This window comes from Gymnogyps californianus, chromosome 8 (assembly GCF_018139145.2).
Source record: "Gymnogyps californianus isolate 813 chromosome 8, ASM1813914v2, whole genome shotgun sequence".
Taxonomy (NCBI): domain Eukaryota; kingdom Metazoa; phylum Chordata; class Aves; order Accipitriformes; family Cathartidae; genus Gymnogyps; species Gymnogyps californianus.
This window is the reverse complement of record NC_059478.1, coordinates 19,911,484-19,931,556: the sequence shown is the minus strand read 5'-3', so window position 1 is coordinate 19,931,556 and position 20,073 is coordinate 19,911,484. Positions and strand designations below refer to the sequence as shown.

The 20,073-nt window shown below is 39.8% G+C and overlaps 1 protein-coding gene across 1 annotated transcript in view; it reads right to left on the bottom strand.

Moving 5' to 3' along the window:
* The window catches only part of ZNHIT6 (zinc finger HIT-type containing 6), a 36,386-nt gene that overhangs the window by 15,059 nt on the left and 1,254 nt on the right, over positions 1–20,073 (bottom strand). Inside the window, exons 2-8 of the mRNA XM_050901021.1 lie at positions 19,580–19,645; positions 19,382–19,488; positions 19,211–19,296; positions 17,773–17,876; positions 8,702–8,770; positions 7,820–7,900; positions 7,218–7,298 (exon numbers count right to left, since the gene is read on the bottom strand). Of these exons, the coding sequence (XP_050756978.1) occupies positions 7,218–7,298; positions 7,820–7,900; positions 8,702–8,770; positions 17,773–17,876; positions 19,211–19,296; positions 19,382–19,488; positions 19,580–19,645 (594 nt within the window). The remainder of the gene's footprint in view (positions 1–7,217; positions 7,299–7,819; positions 7,901–8,701; positions 8,771–17,772; positions 17,877–19,210; positions 19,297–19,381; positions 19,489–19,579; positions 19,646–20,073) is intronic.

Here is a 20,073-nt window from a genome sequence, read left to right as displayed (position 1 = left end):
CAATGTTCACATGCCATTCTGAATATATTAACAGGCAAAAAAGAAAATTAGTATGTAAAAGACCTAACATTGATGTTTAAGAAAGCATTATTTTTTCATTCCATTAAATTAAATGCATGTGATTAAAGACAGGCAACTGTCTAAACTAGATTCACGCAAGGTGTTACTGAACCCAGTAAGAGATACTCTGTTTGTGTGGTTCACCCTCATTAAGATTTATTTACTTAATTATCTCTTAGATTAAAATATCTACTGTAAACCGAGTCTGTTGCAGCTATTTCTCTTCTAGAAACAGGATCATCTTATACAATAAGGATGAGTAAATAACTTCTTCATTAAATATCTGTAGTTACGAAAAAACCAACAACTCTGACCATTAACTTACTTATAACAAATATCAAGGGTCTGTTGGATTTAGGAATTCTTTTTTTGGGGGGTTGGTTTGTTTGGGTTTTTTTTTTGTTGTTGTTGTTACACAAAGCCTAATAAGGCAATTCTCAGGAAAAGAAGAAGGTGTATTTCCCAAACCAGACTGTATAATTTGGCAGTTGCATCTTTCCTTTCCTTAGTGGAAAAAGCAATACTCTTACCACATGAAGTCACTTTGAAGGCATCCCAAATAAAGGACTGAAGACAGTCAGGACACTAATTTATCCTGAAGAAAGCAAAGACTACTTTATAAAAGAATGTAGACTGTAAAAATCATCCAAGAGGCAGCAGTTAAACCTTTCTTGGAATAGTTACAACCGAGGAGAGAATGGACACCAACCACCAACTAAATATTGCATAACAGGTGATAGAGGCAAGCACCACCAAATGGAAAACTATTATAACCCATTCAAAGGCAGATTTTTTCCAAACCAAGGTTTAAAGGAAGAAGAGAGTTGTGTAACACTCGTTTTTTCAAACCCTCCTTCATAACATTCCTTATAAAGTAAGTGTAGTTAATGAGAAGACTATCAAGTCGTGTAACAGTTACAGTGTTATAGAGCGTTAGGTGACAGGTAGGGAGGAGAGGACATGAGGAGAGATTATGCTTTAGGTTACTCCAAGTAATTGTGGAGTGCTACCAATTCATACCGTAAGCAATTCTTACAAGCTGGTTTTAGAGAAGACAGAAATAAGAGCTTATCACAAAGTTCTCTAAGAACTGTCACCACTGATGATAAAAGGCACCTCGCAAGAAGAAAGCAAGCACCATGCTGTTTGGCAACTACCCACGACATCTCCACACCAGTGGATTTATCCAGTTGCTTTCTGAAGTTCTGCAGAACTCCTGTGAGAAGCAGAAATCTGTACTACATGGCTAATTTATATTTCTGGAGAAAGAAAAAAAGAAAAACCAAAAAATTTAAAACATTCTGCAAAGGACCATCAAACTAAAAGGGCCATTTGCTGTGAAACACAGAAAACAGCCAAACTAAACCACAAACTCCTGTTTCATAAACAATTGCAGGAAATACTAAAATCTTTCTGTAACATACTTATCTTAAAACTAGAAGACTAACATTTTATAACCCATAATAATCATACTTAGATGTTCTCTGAAACACCATTGCACTTCCTCAATAATACGTAATTGTAACTATGAAAAGCATTTTTTTCAAAAGGTTCTGCTAAGCCTAAAAACAACATCCGATTCAACAACATATATTTACAGCCTTTCTATTATCTAGTGCTTGTGGAGAAGGAATTTTTCTGGTGGGCACAGGGGAAGTTTTGGGTAACACATTCATGCAGACTTGCATGTATTAGTAGACTACACCAATCCTACTCCTCCAGTCTGCCCACAGAGCGACAGAAGCGGATTTTGCCATACAGGAACATACAGCCTAAAATCACACAGAATGAGGTGGCACAGGATGAGAAATTACTCTGAGCTGACAGTGGCACTCAAGGCTACACAAACCAGCAGTTAACAGCTCCCTACTGTTAAAGAAATGTGGATGAAGAAACGTGAGAGAGCTCTGTCTGCACTCAGCTTTTGTTCCACACTGACCACCACTAAGCAGCAAGCCAGTCCTGGTTCAATTGCACGTACTTCCACTGCAATTCCAGGTATTGACTTATATAATGAGAGCTATAAACCTCAAATTAATTTAACTGGGGGGGGTGTGGGGGGGGGTGGGTGGGCAAAAGGAGAAGAAATCAAAATAAATTCCCTCTTACTTAACTGTAATGCAAGTACAGTAAAAATTTAAATTCCCTCACAGAGCCTTTGTCACAACAACTACGCTGGCATAACTGCGCTGAGAGCGCCTGCTGGCAGAGACACAGCTTATGTCAACAGAAGATGCTTTTCTGCTGACATAGCAGTCCATCATTTCAAACAAACTTTGTTCTCTCCTTTCAGAGGAGGAATTTTCTTTCAATATGCTGCTTCCTTGACCTGTCTGCACTGCCACAGCTGAGCCTGCTCCACCAACTTACATGAACAGACTCATATAATTTCCAAGTGAGGAATTGCATTTCTCAAGTCAAAACACTTTTCTATTTTAACTTTCTACAGTTCTTTTTAAGCTTTAAACTTTACATTCACTAAGTGGGATAAACACCAATTACTGTGACTTTGATATCAACCAACATAGCCAATTCTGGGAATACAGATGAGGCTCAAACTTAAGGATATTTAAGTTAAGTTAATTTAACTTCATGAAGAAGAATTCTCTCTCAACAAATCTGTGAGCTAAGGAAGCATTATACTGACTTCAGAAGAGGAAAATGGTTAAGTAACAGAAGAACTGATGAGCACAAGAGGTAGTCCACTTCAATACCAAATTCGTTTCTTTCCCAAGCCTTCTACGCAACTTACATACTCTATTTCAAAAGATTAAAAGATGAACTTTACATGCTATTACAAAAGCAATTTTTCCTTCTTTTCTAAAAAAGGAAATGTGAAAAACCAAGCACTAAAATACCAGGGAAAAACCCACCTGTGTATAAATTACTTTATTTTTAAGATACACATGACTATTCAAGATCATTGCTTGAATACTGCCTTTCCAATCATGTACTGCAAGAAGATGTACAGCAGTAACACACTGAATGCATTTTCAGTTTTTGCTGCATCAACTTGAGTTAATTACTTGAGAAGGGGACAGAGGTTGTTCATGCTCTGGGAACGTGTCCTAAGTACCACTATTAACAGATGAGCAGAAGAGTCTGCTAAAAATATTTTAAAAATGGGAAATTGTTTCTGATCTCATTTCCCAGAGCTGAGCTCTAGAAGGGCTTCTTTACTTGGGTGCAACAGCACATACAATCTGTATGGCTAAAGTGCCTGTGCTCAATAGCCCTTCGTGAAGCACTGAGAAATACAGGAGAAAGACAGAACTGAGAAAACTTCATCAGCCCAGGTGGTTCTGCAATGAACTTTCCAGGGTAGCTCACAATACCAGCATTTCTAAATTTTACCCCTAAACACCCAGAATTTGGCTATTCTTGAACTAAATGGAAGTCAGTCCAGACACTTGTCTTTCAGAAATCTGTGTAAATGTCTGTGTAATCCCTACTGCTGGAGTCAGAGAGCACCAATAGGTCTTAAATACCTGGACCAGACTCACCTGGGACTTCCACCCACACTCCCTGCCCGGGGTCCAGGAGTAGAATAGACTAGACTATTTCAGTTGGAAGGGACCTACAATGATCATCTAGTCCAACTGCCTGACCAATTCAGGGCTGACCAAGTTAAAGCATGTTATTAAGGGCATTGTCCAAATGCCTCTTAAACACTGACAGGCTTTGGGCATCGAACACCTCTCTAGGAAGCCTGTTCCAGTGTTCGACCACCCTCTTGGTACAGAAATGCTGCCTCATGTCCAGTCTAAACCTACCCTGGTGCAGCTTTGAACCATTCCCACATGTCCTATCACTAGATACCAGGGAGAAGAGATCAGCACCTCCCTTTCCACTTTCCCTCCTCAGGAAGCTGTAGAGAGCAATGCGGTCACCCCTCAGCCTCCATTTCTCCAAACTAGACAGCCCCAAAGTCCTTAGCTGCTCCTCATAGGACATTCCTTCCAGTCCTTTCACCAGCTTTGCTGCCCTCCTCTGGACGCATTCAAGGACCTTTACATCCTTCTTAAATGGTGGGGCCCAGAACTGCACACAGTATTCAACGTGAGGACACACCAATACTAAATACAGCAGGTTAATCATCTCTTTTGACCAGCTGGTTATACTCTGCTTGATGCATCCCAGGATGTGGTTTGCCCTCTTGGCTGCCAGGGCACACTGCTGACTCCTATTGAGCCTGCTGCCGACCAGCACCCCCAGATCCCTTTCTGCAGCGCTGCTCTCCAGCCACCCCTCTCCCAATTTATACTTGTGCCTGGCATTACTCCATCCTAGGTGCAGAATCCGGCATTACGAGTTGTTAAGTTTCATCCCATTAATCATAGCCCAATGCTCCAACCTATCTAGATCCCTCTGCAAGGCCTCTTGTCCCTCAAGAGAATCAACAGAACCTCCCAGTTTGGTATCATCATCAAACTTGCTAATGGTGCATTCAACTCCTGCATCCAGATCATTGATAAATATATTGAACAGAACTGGCCCTAGAATTGAGCCCTGAAGAACATCACTGGTGACTGGTCGCCAGCCAGATGTGGCCCCATTCACTACAACCCTTTGAGCTCTGCCCTTCAGCCAGTTCTTCACCCAGCGCACCGTGAACCCACTCATCCCACAGTTGGACAACTTGTCCAGAAAGATGCTGTGAGGCACAGTATCAAAAGCCTTACTAAAATCCAGAAAAACTACATCCACCGCCTCCCCTTCATCCACTAGACGGGTGACCTTATCATAGAAGGACATCAAACTAGTTAAACAGGACTTTCCCTTTGTGAACCCATGTTGACTGCGCCTGCTGATTGCATTATTCTTTAAATGCCTTTCAATAGTACACAGTATAATCTTCTCTGTAATTTTTCCAGGAACAGAGGTTAGACTAACAGGTCTGTAGTTCCTTGGGTCTTCCCTCATGCCGTTCTTGTAAACTGGAATAACATTGGCTAGCTTCCAGTGTCCTGGGTTCAGCTGGGATAGAGTTCATTTTCTTCCTAGTAGCTGGTACAGTGCTGTGTTTTGGATTTAGGATGAGAATAATGTTGATAACACGCTGATGTTTTAGTTTTTGCTAAGCAGGGTTTACACTAAGTCAAGGACTTTTTAGCTTCTCACACCACCCCACCAGCGAGTAAGCTGGGGGGCACAAGAAGCTGGGAAGAGACACAGCCAGGACAGCTGACCCCAACTGGCCGAAGGGATATTCCATACCATATGACGTCATGCCCAGTATATAAATGAGGGGCAAAGCTGGCTGGGGGCCGCTGCTCGGGAACTGGCTGGGCATCGGTTGGTCAGTGGTGAGCAACTGCATTGTGCATCGCTTGTTTCGTATATTCTAATTCTTTTATCATTGTTATTTTCTTTTCCCTTCCTTTTCTGTCCTATTAAACTGTCTTTATCTCAACCCATGAATTTTACTTTTTTTTTCCCCCCGATTATTTCCCCCATTCCGCTGGGGGGGGGGAGTGAGCGAGTGGCTGTGTGGTGTTTAGCTGCCTGCCGGGTTAAACCACAACATCCAGTCAGCAGGGACCTCCCCAGACTCCCAAGACCTTTGGTAGATGATTGAGAAGGGTCCTGCCGCAACATCCGCTAGCTCCTTCAGTACTCTGGGATGAATCCCATCAGGCCCGATGGACTTGTGAACATTCAGCTGATACAGCTGGTCCCTTACAATTTCAGTGTCCACAAATGGAAAGTCACTGTTCCCACACTCGTAGTCCTCCGACTCAGGGGATCGGGCAGCCCAAGGTCTATCAATATTATTAAAGACTGAGGCAAAAACCACATTGAATACCTCCGCTTTTTCTTCATCCCTACTAGTCAGTTGAACATCTTCAACAGGTATCGGTCCAATGTTTTCTTTAGACCTCTTCTTGCTATTAACATCCTTAAAAAAAGCCCTTCTTGTTTTCTGAAACAACACTGGCCAGTTTGAACTCTCATTGAGCTTTGGCCTTTCACATCTTCTCCCTGCATATACGAACCATAGCTCTGTAATCTTCAATTTCACTTAAACCCAACAGGTTTCTAGCTGACAACTCTGATGGCAAATGTTACAACCATATTTCAAATAACAATTGCAAAGAGGAAAAAATTAAAAAAAAAAACAACCCAATCAAAACCATGAAGAGTTTGGTCTTGAATTTCAAAGTACGTTACACATTTTTGAATAGTACTGGGAAAAAATACAGCACAAACAGGAAGCTCAGTTGCAACTCAAATTCTTTTTATATACCTTTTTTTCCCCCCTTAGAAATAATATACCATGCTTTAGGGAAGCATATTATTTACATTTGTTACATTTGAAGAAAAGAATGTACTTTAAGAACCCTAACTAGGAATCACTGGTCAACCACAACAAGCTATGATACGAAGCTGATACATGTCCTTTTCAGTAACAATGACAACAGGGTGGAGTGTTCAAAATGGTATTTATACCAACAAAAATTATTTCTTTAAAGTTTAATTTTGAAGTTCAAGATTATTGTCTGTTCTGGAAACAATGAAAACAATTCTGCACAAGTCTGAATTGTGGAGACTTAAAAGCCCACACCCAGAAATATGGTAACATGAAGAGTGATGAGCTAGTAACTTTGAGAAAAATGTGTTATTTCAAATGCAGTGACTGGATGCTGATAAGCACATAATTTTTGCTCCAGTGATTTAAAAAGACGGCTCTCCTCAACTATCACCTCAAGTCTCTTGGGGAGGTTAACATATCCACAGAGGAACTTGCAGAAGGGAATGGATGTCTACATTTCCGTCGGTCAATACTGTAATTTAACACAAACCTGTCTTTGCTGCAGACATTGTTACATTTGCATGGACTGCTGCTGAAGCAGCTCAGGTACAGGCACGCTCGCTATTCCACCAATGTAGCTGTGAGTGCCCTGGCTTTTTAAATTGTCCTAGGATGAGTCAGCTGAATTTACTACTCAGTAATTGCACAGAAATTTCAGTGTTGACATATTAAAAGGCAAAGAAATAACATTTTTGCTGAATCATTTTTAAGATGGCTCGTAATTACTCAATGAAGTTTAATCCATGAGATTATGTAATCTCCATTCATAATATTAAAGACTAAGAAACGTATTATTTCTTTTTGATATTTTTAATTACTAAGCACACAAACTGAAGAACCTTACCTGACAGAGTTTTGCTTCCTGTTTTCTATTTTCATTAAAATTTGTACATCTGACTGAGGAGACACTGTATAGATTTTTAATCTGAAAAAAAAGAATATGCAACAGAGATGAAGAAACAATGATGTAGAATGACTCTTCTTCCTATCATCCATAAAAGATGGGTATCTTTTGCATGTCAACAGCCAAAAGTATGTACTACTTCATAAAGGCAATAATTTGCCACATACTAAATATTTCCTATAAATGAGGGCTATAATTACTAGTATGTTTTTCTAATTACTCTGAAGAAAAGGTTCACTGTCACCCCCACTGAGGTTAATTACGGTTACATTTTTTAGAATTACAGTTCCTTTATTTGATCTTTATGCTGCAAGTCAATTTCTTAATCTTTTCCTCATTTAAATTTGGTGGCTGTACTCCAGGGTTAGTTGGTTGGTGAATGTTAGGATGGTTTTCATCACAGGAATTAAAGATGTACTGCTGACTGGGAACTCAGCTCTGCATGCTGAAAGTGCGGCTAGTTTAAACCATTTATTCAGAACCGTTCCCTTCTTTTATTAGTGCATTAGATGAACTAGGCAGAAAAGTTATTCAATACACACCTTTGACAAACTACAGGATCTGACTCCACTGGATCAATGTATGGCTTAAGGATATCAGCGAGTGTTTTATCGTCAGGCACCCTTTCACCAAAAATAAAAATCAAATACATAAGACATGGTTCATCATGTACACAAAAATCTATTATCTGAGTCATCTGGAGGATGCTGTATATTTGTATGCTACAGTGGCACAACTGAGTAGTTTATGGGAGGATCATAAACGTGTATCAATACAGCATAAATAATTGACAGTTTTATCTCAATTTCAACACTAGGACTTCACTGGCATCTACAACGAGTAAACAGATGCATATCTCTAGTTTCTAACCCTGCAGCAGAAACATGCTGTTCCTACAGCCCTAGAAGTAGACAAGGGCATACTTCTCATCCCCCCTTCAGGCTAGGAAAAAAGGAGAAAGATTTGTCAACAAAAGCTTATTTTTTGGCCTTTGCAAAATGTGCTTGTGGGCTTTCCTACAAAGCAAACAATGCAACCATTTCATCCTATATGAAGGTCAGCTCCAGTATGCAGGCAAGGAGGGATGGCAAATCTTGCTGAATGTCTGCTCCATGAGAACAGAGTATGTTAGGTGTACAGGATATCGCTCACGAATATACAAGCTGCTCTGTTTACATAGAGAAAAGGACCAGCAATCAAACATTTAGCCCGATTTGAAAAGCCTGCTAGCTTTCAAAGAGGAAAGGACTACACAACTTTAAGTATTTTTTTCAATTTAAATGCCCTTTTAATTAAGACTAAAAATAATAATCGAGTTTATCTTGTATAATAGAAATAGATTAAGAACTGATCAAAATATTTTGCAGTTCAATTTCAGCAGACTAATTTAAACTTTATAAAAATCTGTTTTTCAAGCTCTGTACCCTTTTAAAGTGTATTCAGCGTGACAGTGAGGAAACACGAGCTTCAAATGCCAGTAGAACTTTTTCTCCCTGAAAAGAAAAAGAAATGCATATGCTTAATGTTAGCTGTTAACTTGTTTTTTCTATGATAAAGCTCGGTAGCCTATGGCATGGGTGCAGAAGAAAATATATAGTCAAGATTTTGAATAGCATTTTCAAAGAGTAAAAGGGGCATGCAGAGAAGCTGAGATGCACTTTGAAAGATAGAATGCTCCCAGATCCTGCTGAATTTCAAGTCCTCATGGATGAAAACCTGTTCCTTACAAATACAGGTAAGATATCACCAATTAACTGATCCACAGCATTTCACATTTTAAAAGGGAGTATCTTCCAGCTGACTTTCTATATGTGTAGCTGCTCTTTAATTTCAGAAAAGGAAACTGCTTTTTGGCATATCACCCAGGACAGATTGCCAAACCTGTGCAACAATAATAGCCAGAGGTCCCAGGTGAGGCCAGGTTCTACACAAAACAGGGGACTCGACTTTTCACAGCAGTGATGGCCTCAATAGAAAACGTGTCATGGGCAGGGAGGGAAGCTGCATTTTGGCATAACATGGATAACAGAAGTTAGAAAGAATAAATGTTTTACAGAAAGATCAGGAAGCTTTTGGTAGACACCAAAATTGATGTCATATTCTTTTCTCCAGTTTGTTAGTTTCAAGAGCCATCTTCCCTTTCCAGCTAGCATAATTAATATCTGAGAACAGAAGCTACTGAAGCATGGTTCCAGTGCAATATCATCTTAAAACAGGCAGTATTACCTAGGGGATACTTCGCTAGATTAGGAAATCTCTTTTTGCCTTTTTACTCATCTGCAGAAACGCTGCTGAAGTCAATACTGACTTAAGACAAAGCATTTTTCCTCTCATTGCTCCAAATTCTCCCACTCAGTATGGTGAGTGTAACAATATTTTTCTAAAAGAATTTCCTAAGAAAAAGCACAGTCTAAAAGGTAGGTGCATGGCCCTTTGCTCTGGTTCAGAATTCTACACTCATGACAAACAGCAAAGATTTGGAAGAGGAAGGAGGGAACTACTACCATTTAGAAATCAGAGGCCAGACATCTATGTGAAGCATAGGAACGTCTAATGGTACTTCCCCCCCCCCGCCTGTTTTTAAAAAATTTTTTCTTTTAAACACTACTTAAGACCTATGAATCATTATATCCTGGATAATCACCATCAGTTATGCAAAGATTCTAGTACTACAGTTAAAAGTAAACACAGTGTTGTTCCAACACGTTGTTTAATTTGTTTATCAGGCAGATGAAACATTATCCAGCAGGTTCTAGCTGGCTGCAGAGACAAGTGTACGTACATCCAGTAGCAAAACAGTAAACTTAGCTGCTAAGTTCAATTAATTATGATACCAATTTTTAAATGCAAGCACTTTATAAAAAGTGCTCTTATCAAATAAATACTCATTCCCTTACCTATTCCCAGGTGAAAACTGAGCTTTACAGCTGAACTATACTTCCTGCAGTATAAGTAAAATCAGAAGTGTTAGCGTTTACCAAAACAAGAGCAAGCAAGAACCCTAGCTCCAAGGAGCTAATAATGAGAATAAAAAGAACTAATGAAGGCCACCATCCCCAAAGCAACATGTGACTCAGCAGAGTAGTGCAGCATGCCTTGTGATTCTTCCCCTCTATCTGCTCATGTTTGTTAAAGCTGAGAATGAGAGCGCCTTCCTTAAATGAAAAGGTGAAGTCAGAGCATGTCAGGTCTGAAAGAGGTAAGAAGACTGTATGACCAGAGCTGGAGGATAACACAAAAAACATTATTAATTACACAGCATATATAACCAGAAGCTGGCATAGTATCTTGCCTCATGAATTTTATGTTATTTTGCATATTGGTATGATACTGTCTTAAATTACCAAACTGAAAAAGGTTTTGAAATAACTCAAAATCAGTGAGCGGAATTTTGGAAGTTTTTTGCAAGATGAGTGAAACAAGGTTTTACAATTACAAGGAAGCACCAACGCTACTGTACACACAGAGCAAACTGGAATATCAACAGGGTTATGGAACCACTTCAATTGACCTGCGATTAACAAGCTTGTAATTCCTCTCTCAGACATATGTTAATATCTGACATTTAACATGGCATGGTATTAATTCAAAGCACCTTCCCAAGGAGACTTTAGTAAAAGTTAGTAATCTTTAGACATAGAAATAGGGTCACCATCATCAGCTGCAGGAAACACTAATGATGGGCACATTTACTAAAATACTTACAAGGACTGTTCAGATGAGGTTTTTGTTACGTTATCAACTAAAATGAGGCTTTCTAGCATTTTTTCATTTAACTCACCTTTCACAATTTTTTCAAACAGGCCATGTTTATCTACTCTAAGTGACCAACCCTTATTGTGATATGGACTTACTTTCTGTCAAATTTTTAAATCAAGACAGCCAAAGCAATGGGAGTACTTCAGATCTTCCTCTCCCAGGTGGAAACAGACAAACCGTGACACAGCCCACAGAAACATGCATGTGGCCTAGAGGGCTGTCTCTAACACAGGCACTTGGAAAAGAAACGTTCCAGAAGTACTTTTAGCTATCTGCTACCTGTTGTCAGGAATACTCTTTATGTGTCTGCAGAAACGGTCGTCCCACAGCACATTCTGATTTCACATGCAAGACCAGTTCCCTGTGGGCTCACTGAGGCAGACTCAGCTCATCACTGCAGCTGTATAATCAGCTTAAGAGGGTTCTTTCAGACTTTCACCCTCCCTCCCCCTTCCAGGCACAATCTAGTCTATGGAATAGTGCACAAAAAGAGCTATGAATCAGGGATTCTGAACACTGAAGTTAAAAAGATTATTCCTTATGAAAAAGTGTCACTTTGGAAAAACAGAAATGTTGATTTTTTTTTTTTTCAGCATGCTAATACCGAAACTGCAGTTAATTACTTCATATCTCTTCAAAGTACTCTTGCCTGAAAGTAAATGGCAAGCAGAAAGAGGTAAGATAGATTAAGAACACGGTAGAAGGAGGCAAGGAAAAAAGCAGCTTAGAATTGGAATAGCCTCATACTCTTCACTGTACACTGAAGTCTTGAAAAACAACCTGCTGGATGCCTGTTATTAAAGTGAAGCATCCCTCACTATCACTGATCTCTGCCCAGTTAGAGAACTTGATGTCAACTGTAGATGCTATCAAAGCTGCTTCACAACAAGTTCTGATGAAAATTAGATATCCTGGCTCCAGATCTCACTGACTTCATTTTCCATTATGGCTCACTGGGGTAGTATTTCCTTCAAATACAACTGACATGTACTATGTTCATTTTCTAAATGAAAATGCTTAATTGAGTAAGTCATCTGCAGTTGAGTAACAGCTCACTGCATGAAGTGTTCCATGCCACTTGGCTGCCATGGAACGCCACTCCACAGTTTTCTTGAATACCAAGGCACTGACTATAAAACTATCAAACGGCAGAGATCTGGATGAGGCACAAGCACATCCTTGATGTCAGTAAAAGCAGCAACATAGCCCATCCCTGCATTGCTTGGCTTCACATCCTATTTTGGCTACTTCAGAAGCATGGAAACTGATCAGAGGGAAAAAGAGGAGCCAAGCACCTCTTCCTCTGCGTGAGATGTAGCTGCAAATTATGTTTAGAACTGCACAGGCTGTTTTGCAATTACTGTTCTTCTAAAGCAAAGTCACTGTCTCCCTTTCATTTCTCCTAAAACTTCCAAAAAATTACTTTCTATAAACAACTGTAGTTTTCACAGAACTCCATGTAAATCGTCTTTAAATTTTTCACAGCAACAACTGAAAGATTTTTATTTCTGATGTTACAAAGACAGCAGCAGTATATACAAAGTGGCTGTTACCTCCAGCTAGGTCTCAGGACAACTGCAAAAATTCTCACCATCTTTTATAGCTAATGCAGTACCTAGGAAGATGCTCCAAGTACTGCGGGTGTAGGCAGTACAGCTGCTGGGAACTAAAGGACAGATCTACAAAGGATTCTCAGACTTGGACATACCAGTTAAGTGCCTTGGCAGATTTTCAGATGTGTCCAATGTTTACATATTTCTTAAAACATTTATGAAATATCTCATAAAGCTTAACTTTCTTACCTAGGTTTCCCCTGAACAGTCAAATTTTGCCCAGATTGCAGTAGAAGGTTTTATGTACATAAAACCTTTTTAAATGTGTGTGTGTATATATATATATAAAATAAAATATATATTGACAAAAAAATTCATCACATCTTAAGATACCAACTGCAGTTCTGGCTCTGCAGTAGTACTTCACTGCCAGTCTGTCAAAGATAGTGATTCACTGATGATTTTGTTTCTATTTAGCAACTAATATTCTTAAAATGTTTTAAAAATAGTATACAGGACATCTTAAATCAAAGCACAAATACTGTAGGATTTCCTGTCTATGTTATTTTGAATTGATAAAAGAGATGAAAAGGACATAAAGAAGTTTAATGAAGGACCAGTTATCCTTTAATTTGACAACACCCAGTACTCTCACCTAATGCACTGAAGTTTAACTGAAATACTGGGTGCTCAGTATCTACACTTTTGGATAATAATGCCTTTCTCAACTCTCTTAAGCAATGAAGATTCAGTCCAAGTAAATGACTAGATTGTCTTGTGGATTAAAAAAATATAAATTTAAAATAAGAGAACATGCAGAGGTGTGATGATTTCATCCCTCCCGCCCCCGCCAAACTCTGTGTTCCTAGTGCCAAATTGACTTTGTTGCACTTCTAACAGCAGCACACAAAAGAGAATGTTTCTGTTTTCTTGAAACTTCATCAAGCTGATTCCTGGATTTGATGTATAAAGACTAAAACTGAATTATTTCTACTGAAAGTTCATATGTTTCCTAGTTCCAGTAAACAGCAAGACAATCAATGAAGAAACTGAAGTGCACTTCCTTTGTAACACATACGGTCTTCTATCAAGGGGCCTCCCAACAGCAGGAGATGTTACTAACCATATGTGTTGCAATAATCAAACATGTCGGGCTTGAACTGAGAGTCCTGTGTAAATCAAAGGGACACTGTCAAGGCCGAGTAACCCAAACTGTAATAACCTTCAAAGAGTAAAACTACTGTCCTCTTTAACTTCTGCAAATAAACAAAATTACCATCAGATTCACTATGAGAATGAAACATTTCAGTTGCTAAAAAAAAGAAAAAAAAGTATCTCAGGTGCAGAACTCAGTCAGTACTCATCTCCACATGGGGATGTTCTGAAAACCTACTGATTTACTGAAATGCATGAACATCCTGCTGTCTGATCACTACAGAGTAGCATTCCTTTGCCTGGGAACTTACTTTGGAGCGTCCTAGAAAGCAATCAAAACCATATACTAATTAACAACTTAATTCAAGTTTAACAGCTCCAACTGTAATATTAGCCTAAAACCCAGCTCAGATAACTCCTTAGTAAATTCTCAAGATCAGCAACACTTCAAACAATTAATTTTAATTATCCCTACCTAGCTAAGGATTAGAGTTGACATTTTAGGGCTTTCAGGTGTACCTCAAAGTAGCTTCTGTAACACTAATGATCTCTTAACTGATGCTAATCCCAAATTTCCACACTATATTTTGTTCTCAGAATTAAATCAGAGAGAGATAACGAAAAAGATTCTTTCTTCTCCCACACATATCATCTGATCAAATGGTCCCAAGCTGCAGGCATGCCTTCCACCAGGGAGGGGACTTGTAGCTCTCTGGCCTCTCTTGGCGGGCAGGAGAGGTAGAAAGGATTTTGTCTGGGAGGTGTTGTGAACGGAGCGGGGAGGAAGCTGGGTGGAGATGCCTATGACAGTGTAAGCAGCACGGAGGGTTGGAGCAGGGTAGCACAGACTGCAGAGCTGAGGGAGCTGCACTGCTCCATTTCAGCGTCTCACCACTATCATCTCCCGCCAGGGAACCAGGAGCCATGGAGCTGCAAGTTCCCTCCCCTCTTCCTGTTTGATCGGCTGGCTGGAGCTCCCCAGTTGCTGCCCCAGCCCTCGTCCTAACCTGGTTACATTCTCCACCCCTTTCCCAAAGGGTCCCTATCCCAGCAGGCCACCCCAACTCCATGGCAGCATGCGTCCAGAAGGGGAACTATCACTTCTATTGGAAAATAAGGGCACCACAGGAAAGGTAGGGTGAGGCAGCACATTAAAAATAATTTGCAAATAAGACGTCCTAAACCATCTAAGTCAGATGTCCCATGAGTTCACAAACTGGACTCAGACCCTACTTTCTAATGACCTTCCATTATCTAGATATTCAATATTACAAGTTAGTCTAATCCATGTGTTGCCCAGCATTGGCACGTATGCTTTCACAACACCAAATTTAGCAAACAAACTAATGGAAACCAGGAAATGAAGAGTCTGGTTAACACATCTAAACAACCACTGATCTGTCCTCCAGAGCTGGCAGGGGCAGGGGATGACACAAGAATACATCTTGTACTTCCTAGTTTTGGATTACTCGCATTCCTGCCTTGTACAGCCTAATAGCTTGGCTCGCATAGAGAGCCATGAAGAGGACATCAGAGAAGACTGTTCTCAGCTTTCCACACACGTATGTTGAGTAGCTTCCAACCTCCACCCTCTGGAGCAACCCCTCTACAAATCTCAACTGACAAACAGCATGAGAAGGGGTTCAGATCTACAGAAGAGTAGACACACCAGACCCTGACCACTGTCAGATGTTAAGCTCATACAATGCAACTATTTGCACAGCTTTACCCCATTTGAATGTAATATTCAACAAAATGTTACGGGTGTCATGAAGTCACATGGGATAGGTATTAAATGGCTGATACTCACTGGTTCGATCAAACCTGAGGTTTGATTCCTCAAGAACCCTTTTAAGGAGAGTAAGCAAAACATGCCAGTTAAAAAAACCAAACAAACCAAAACCAAAGGTTAACTTTTAATCTGCATCCCTGAATTCAAACAGCCCATTGCTGCATGAATAACAGTAGCAGTAAAAGAGAGGAAACATGTCCTTTGTGTAGTACTCACTGAGCGTATTTCCATACCGTTGGACAGCATTTACAGGAAAGAGATGGTTACTTCCTATTCTCTTAAGAACATAGAGCATTATTATGTTCTTTCTCATGGGATGTGAAAGTCCCAGAAAGGCTAGCATTCCAAAACAACAATAAAATACCCCAGGACTTTATGATTGACAAAAACCAGTAAGGCATTCTCCTAGGCAGCCTGTGAAATATTTCCATGCCTACTTGCCAGTAAGTCACCTTCCTTATCCCATCCTCTTAGTTTTTAAATGTGCTTCTGTTACACAACATAAAGCACATGATACGTGTGAAAGCGTAATCTGCTCAAAGCTTAATTTGTTCCCAACGCAATCTACATTCCAGTACATACCCAAAAAGACTTTCTAGAGAAAAAGAAATTAAAAACATGGTACATGAAGGCAAATTTCTGTCAGCACAGCATTGTAACATGCCCAAGATCTTCCCAATAGTAAAACCTCCCTGTATCTGTGCCTCTTCTGTTCTTCTGTCCTCCTCTTAGCTACTGATCCCAGCATCTCTGGGCTTTCTGCACTTGCTCTGGCTCTTAAAGACTACTTCTTACCCTGTACTCCTTAAGGGTGTTTATGTTGTTTTATTCGCAACATTAAGAAAATTCCTCAGGGAAGTTAAACTCAGCTCTAAGCCTGAGATACTTCAACAGCATGAGACTAGCACAAGATATCTGCAAAAGGTAGAGCATGTGGCCAAGGAAAAGAAAGTCAGTGCAGAGGCAGACAGCCTCTGCTCACATGACCAAAATCTGCAAGGTTTGGGGCTACCACCTGGTCTGTTCTGAGGGGAGAGCCTCACTGATGTATAAATTTGCGGTAGAGGGAGGAGAAAACACCCCAGATTTCCTTTCTTTCCATTGGTCCACCCTGGGTCTTCTCTAGCAGAACCAGTAAAACATGTAAGTTTAAAAGGTTACACTTCTACATCTATTTTATGCCTTATGTTCTGCTAAAAACTAAGATACCCGCAAAACCAAAAAACTATGCTTTTGCTGCAGAGCAGAAGATACAGGCAAGTCTGTTGAGCAGCTTTCAGGCTGGTTATTCCTTTGCCACAGAGAGACACCTGGTGGCCAGCCAGCGCCCAGCCACCGGCACCTCGCCCGGCCACCCGCCGCACGCGACATCGTGATTTGTACATCTCACAGAACAGAGGGAAATATGCGGCCTGAAAGCAGAACTTGCCACCAAAACTGAGACCATGAAGAAAACAAGCGGAGGAGCCATCAGGGCTAGCTGGCACAGCTGATTACTGTGAGAAGCTCAGAAGGCATTTCTCTTTGCTGCCAGTAGAACATCGAGCTGAACTCTAGACCCGTTTCCCGCCATAATGAAATACTTTGTAAATTTTTTTTTTTTATATTTTACTTCTACTGTGAAAATACTTTAAAGTACAAACTCTGGATATCAGAGAAAACCCACAGAGTGGATAAAGGGAAGAACATTTAAAGTCTTCTTAGCCTTTTTCCTGAATTCATATCTGTCTGTCTGCACTTGTCTCTCTAAGCTGTGCCGCATCAAGCATCCACATCCTCCAGCATAGCAACTCCTAACACGGCATGCAACAGAGATAACTGTATTGGAAGCACCTCTTCAGACTTGAGGTCAGCCCTTTCAGAGAGAGGGATTTTTGCAATCATTCTACGTCAATCCTCTATCATAAACCTTTAAAGAAGTGTTTTCTTTTTCCAGCAACAAAACTCGATGTTAATTAAAAGATGGAAAAACACAACAGCACTGATTCTTCCTCCTGTTATTCAATGTTGGTATTTTTGAAAATAAAGCATGAACTGCATAAGCTGTTAAACTGAGCTCAAAAAGCCTAAAAAATGAAAATCTGCAGCACGGAATATTAAATCTAGATAGCTTTTGTAAAAAAATCGTGCATCTGACAGGTTTTAAAAGCAAGCGTATCGGTATGAATTCAGATTCTCATCATTATGTGTTCAGTGAAAACAAAATATTGCTGACCGTAACCAACTGAAGACTCACATGCAATTGAAGGTGGTTGAATTTTCTCTTCTTTTTGTAAATCCAATGGGCAGCGTTCTCAAGTCAATATCACACCTTCGAGCTTTGTTTCTCAAGCAATACAACTAGGAAAAAAATAAAACCAATTTAAAAAAAAAATCTGAATAATATATTTAAAACTTGAAAGTTAAACAATAAAAGAGCAATGCTGACAGGAATTATGGCAAAATTGTAGAAAAGGCCACATTTAATGAAGTACTTTCTTTGACTTTTTAAAAAAACATCATGAATGAAAAAGTTAATAAAGTAAGCCTAGAAACTATCTGAAACATTTTCAAGTAAAGTTTTTCCATGGTTAAAAAACAACATGCCAATGACCTCTTTATAGTAAAAGTTCTTTAACATACCGTAAAAGCCACGGACAGCCACTGTGGGTGTAATACCACTCACGGAGCTGTATTTTGGGCTACAACCCCACTAGCAGAAGGGATGCACACGCACCATCTCAGCCACTCTGACAAATTCCCATTTGAAGGTAGCACTACGGATATCATCCCGTAAACATGCCTAGTACCACACACTAAAAACTGCTATCTATGTAGCATCTCACCATCTTCAGCGTGTTTTCAAGCCATCATGGTGATAAGTACACACACACAGAGCATGACTTCAGCCTGAGAAAAAGCCGAGTCTTCTGAATTTACTTTGTTATCAACGTGAGTTCTCTCCAACTGAGTTTAGTGCTATACTTAAAGGTATCTTCACAAGACTGGAAAACAACATGGCCCTGATGCCTTTCTGTGACATATCAATGAGTCAAAGTATTTTGGAGCAGATTTTGTTTTTCTGTTTTGGGTCGTTCCCCCCCCCCCAAACTTGGTCTTCGCAGTTTATCGTCACAGGACTTTCAAGAAATGCCATACGTTTCTGTGATCTCATTAATGCTTTACTGGAATTGGAGGAGTTTCAACAAAAATCCCTCTCACCCTTAGAAGGCTGGCTTTTACTTCATTGTTGGTTAGATTTATTCTTTGCAGAACCCTAGTTGCCTTCATTTGGTATATGGTGAAGCACGTAATAATTTTTAGGCAATTAATAAATCCATTGTTTACCTGGGAATTTTGTACTTAAAAATTCAAAGAAGTTGTGAAGGTGGAAGGAAACATTCAGGCTTTCTTAACACACAACTATCAATCATCAAACAGTAAAAGTGGTCATGCATCACTTTCAAGAATGCACACTGTTAGCAATCTATTCTTCTAAGCAATTGGATGTAACCATCAATACTATTATTACATAAACCTAGAGACTTCTTTTGATTTCTGGCTCTAAAATTCAGTCATTCATACCTTCACGAGAGAGGTATCAGGTCTGAAATCTGGATTGGGACTGCCTCAGTGGGAATACAAAGGTAGTCAACCCTATCTCCAACAGACCAAGCTGCTAATTTAAAACTTACAAGTTTTTTTGTGGTTGGACTATGCATAGTAGGATGTCGAGCAGCAGCATCAGCTGTCCTTCCTACATCTTCCAGGAAACGATAATCTGAAGGTAAACAAAGAACAAGGAAAAATGTAGTGCTAACCTAGTAAAAACAATGAATTTTAAAAAGCACAAGGAATATTCTTACCGCTCAAAAGGTTCAAGTCAGTAAATTCATTTACAGAGACAAACGCTGTTTTATCCCTGACTCCATTACAGCTCAGTGCAAGCTTATGCTTCTTTACACACAACAGACTGCAATGACAAAAAGAAAAACATTAACATGCCACGTTCAGCACGTGAGTGGGGAAAAAAACCAAAACAGTTTAATTCAGATAATAGATACCTGCACGAGTATTTCATGCATCGTGGACATCTGTACTTAGCTTCCTCTTTGCTACATGTTTCACATCTGAAAGAAGTAAAAAGTACCTCTTAATAAAGCGGCATCTTTGTGCCTGACTGGCCTGGGAAGGTGTCTGCTCAACAACCAGGCACTATGCCATCAATCGGTGTTTTCAGGAAAAGTTATCTGCAGCTTGAAGGAAGAAAGAGAAAATACAAATACCCTGGATCAGACAAGGTAGCAGACAAAATAATGCAAGCTATGGGGAATATCTCCAAATGCGTACAGAGGTCTTACCTATATTAAAACACAGTACAGATGCTTGAAAGAGAAAAACCCCATGTTAACTGCAGAGCTGGAAGCATAGCAAGGCTCTATCAGTTTATGCTTTGTGGCCTGGTTGCATCAGTGCTTTTCTCCATTTACATCACCTGTAACATGCATCGTACTGTGCTGGCTTATAATGCTCCCAGTTTTAGGCAGATGGGAGATAA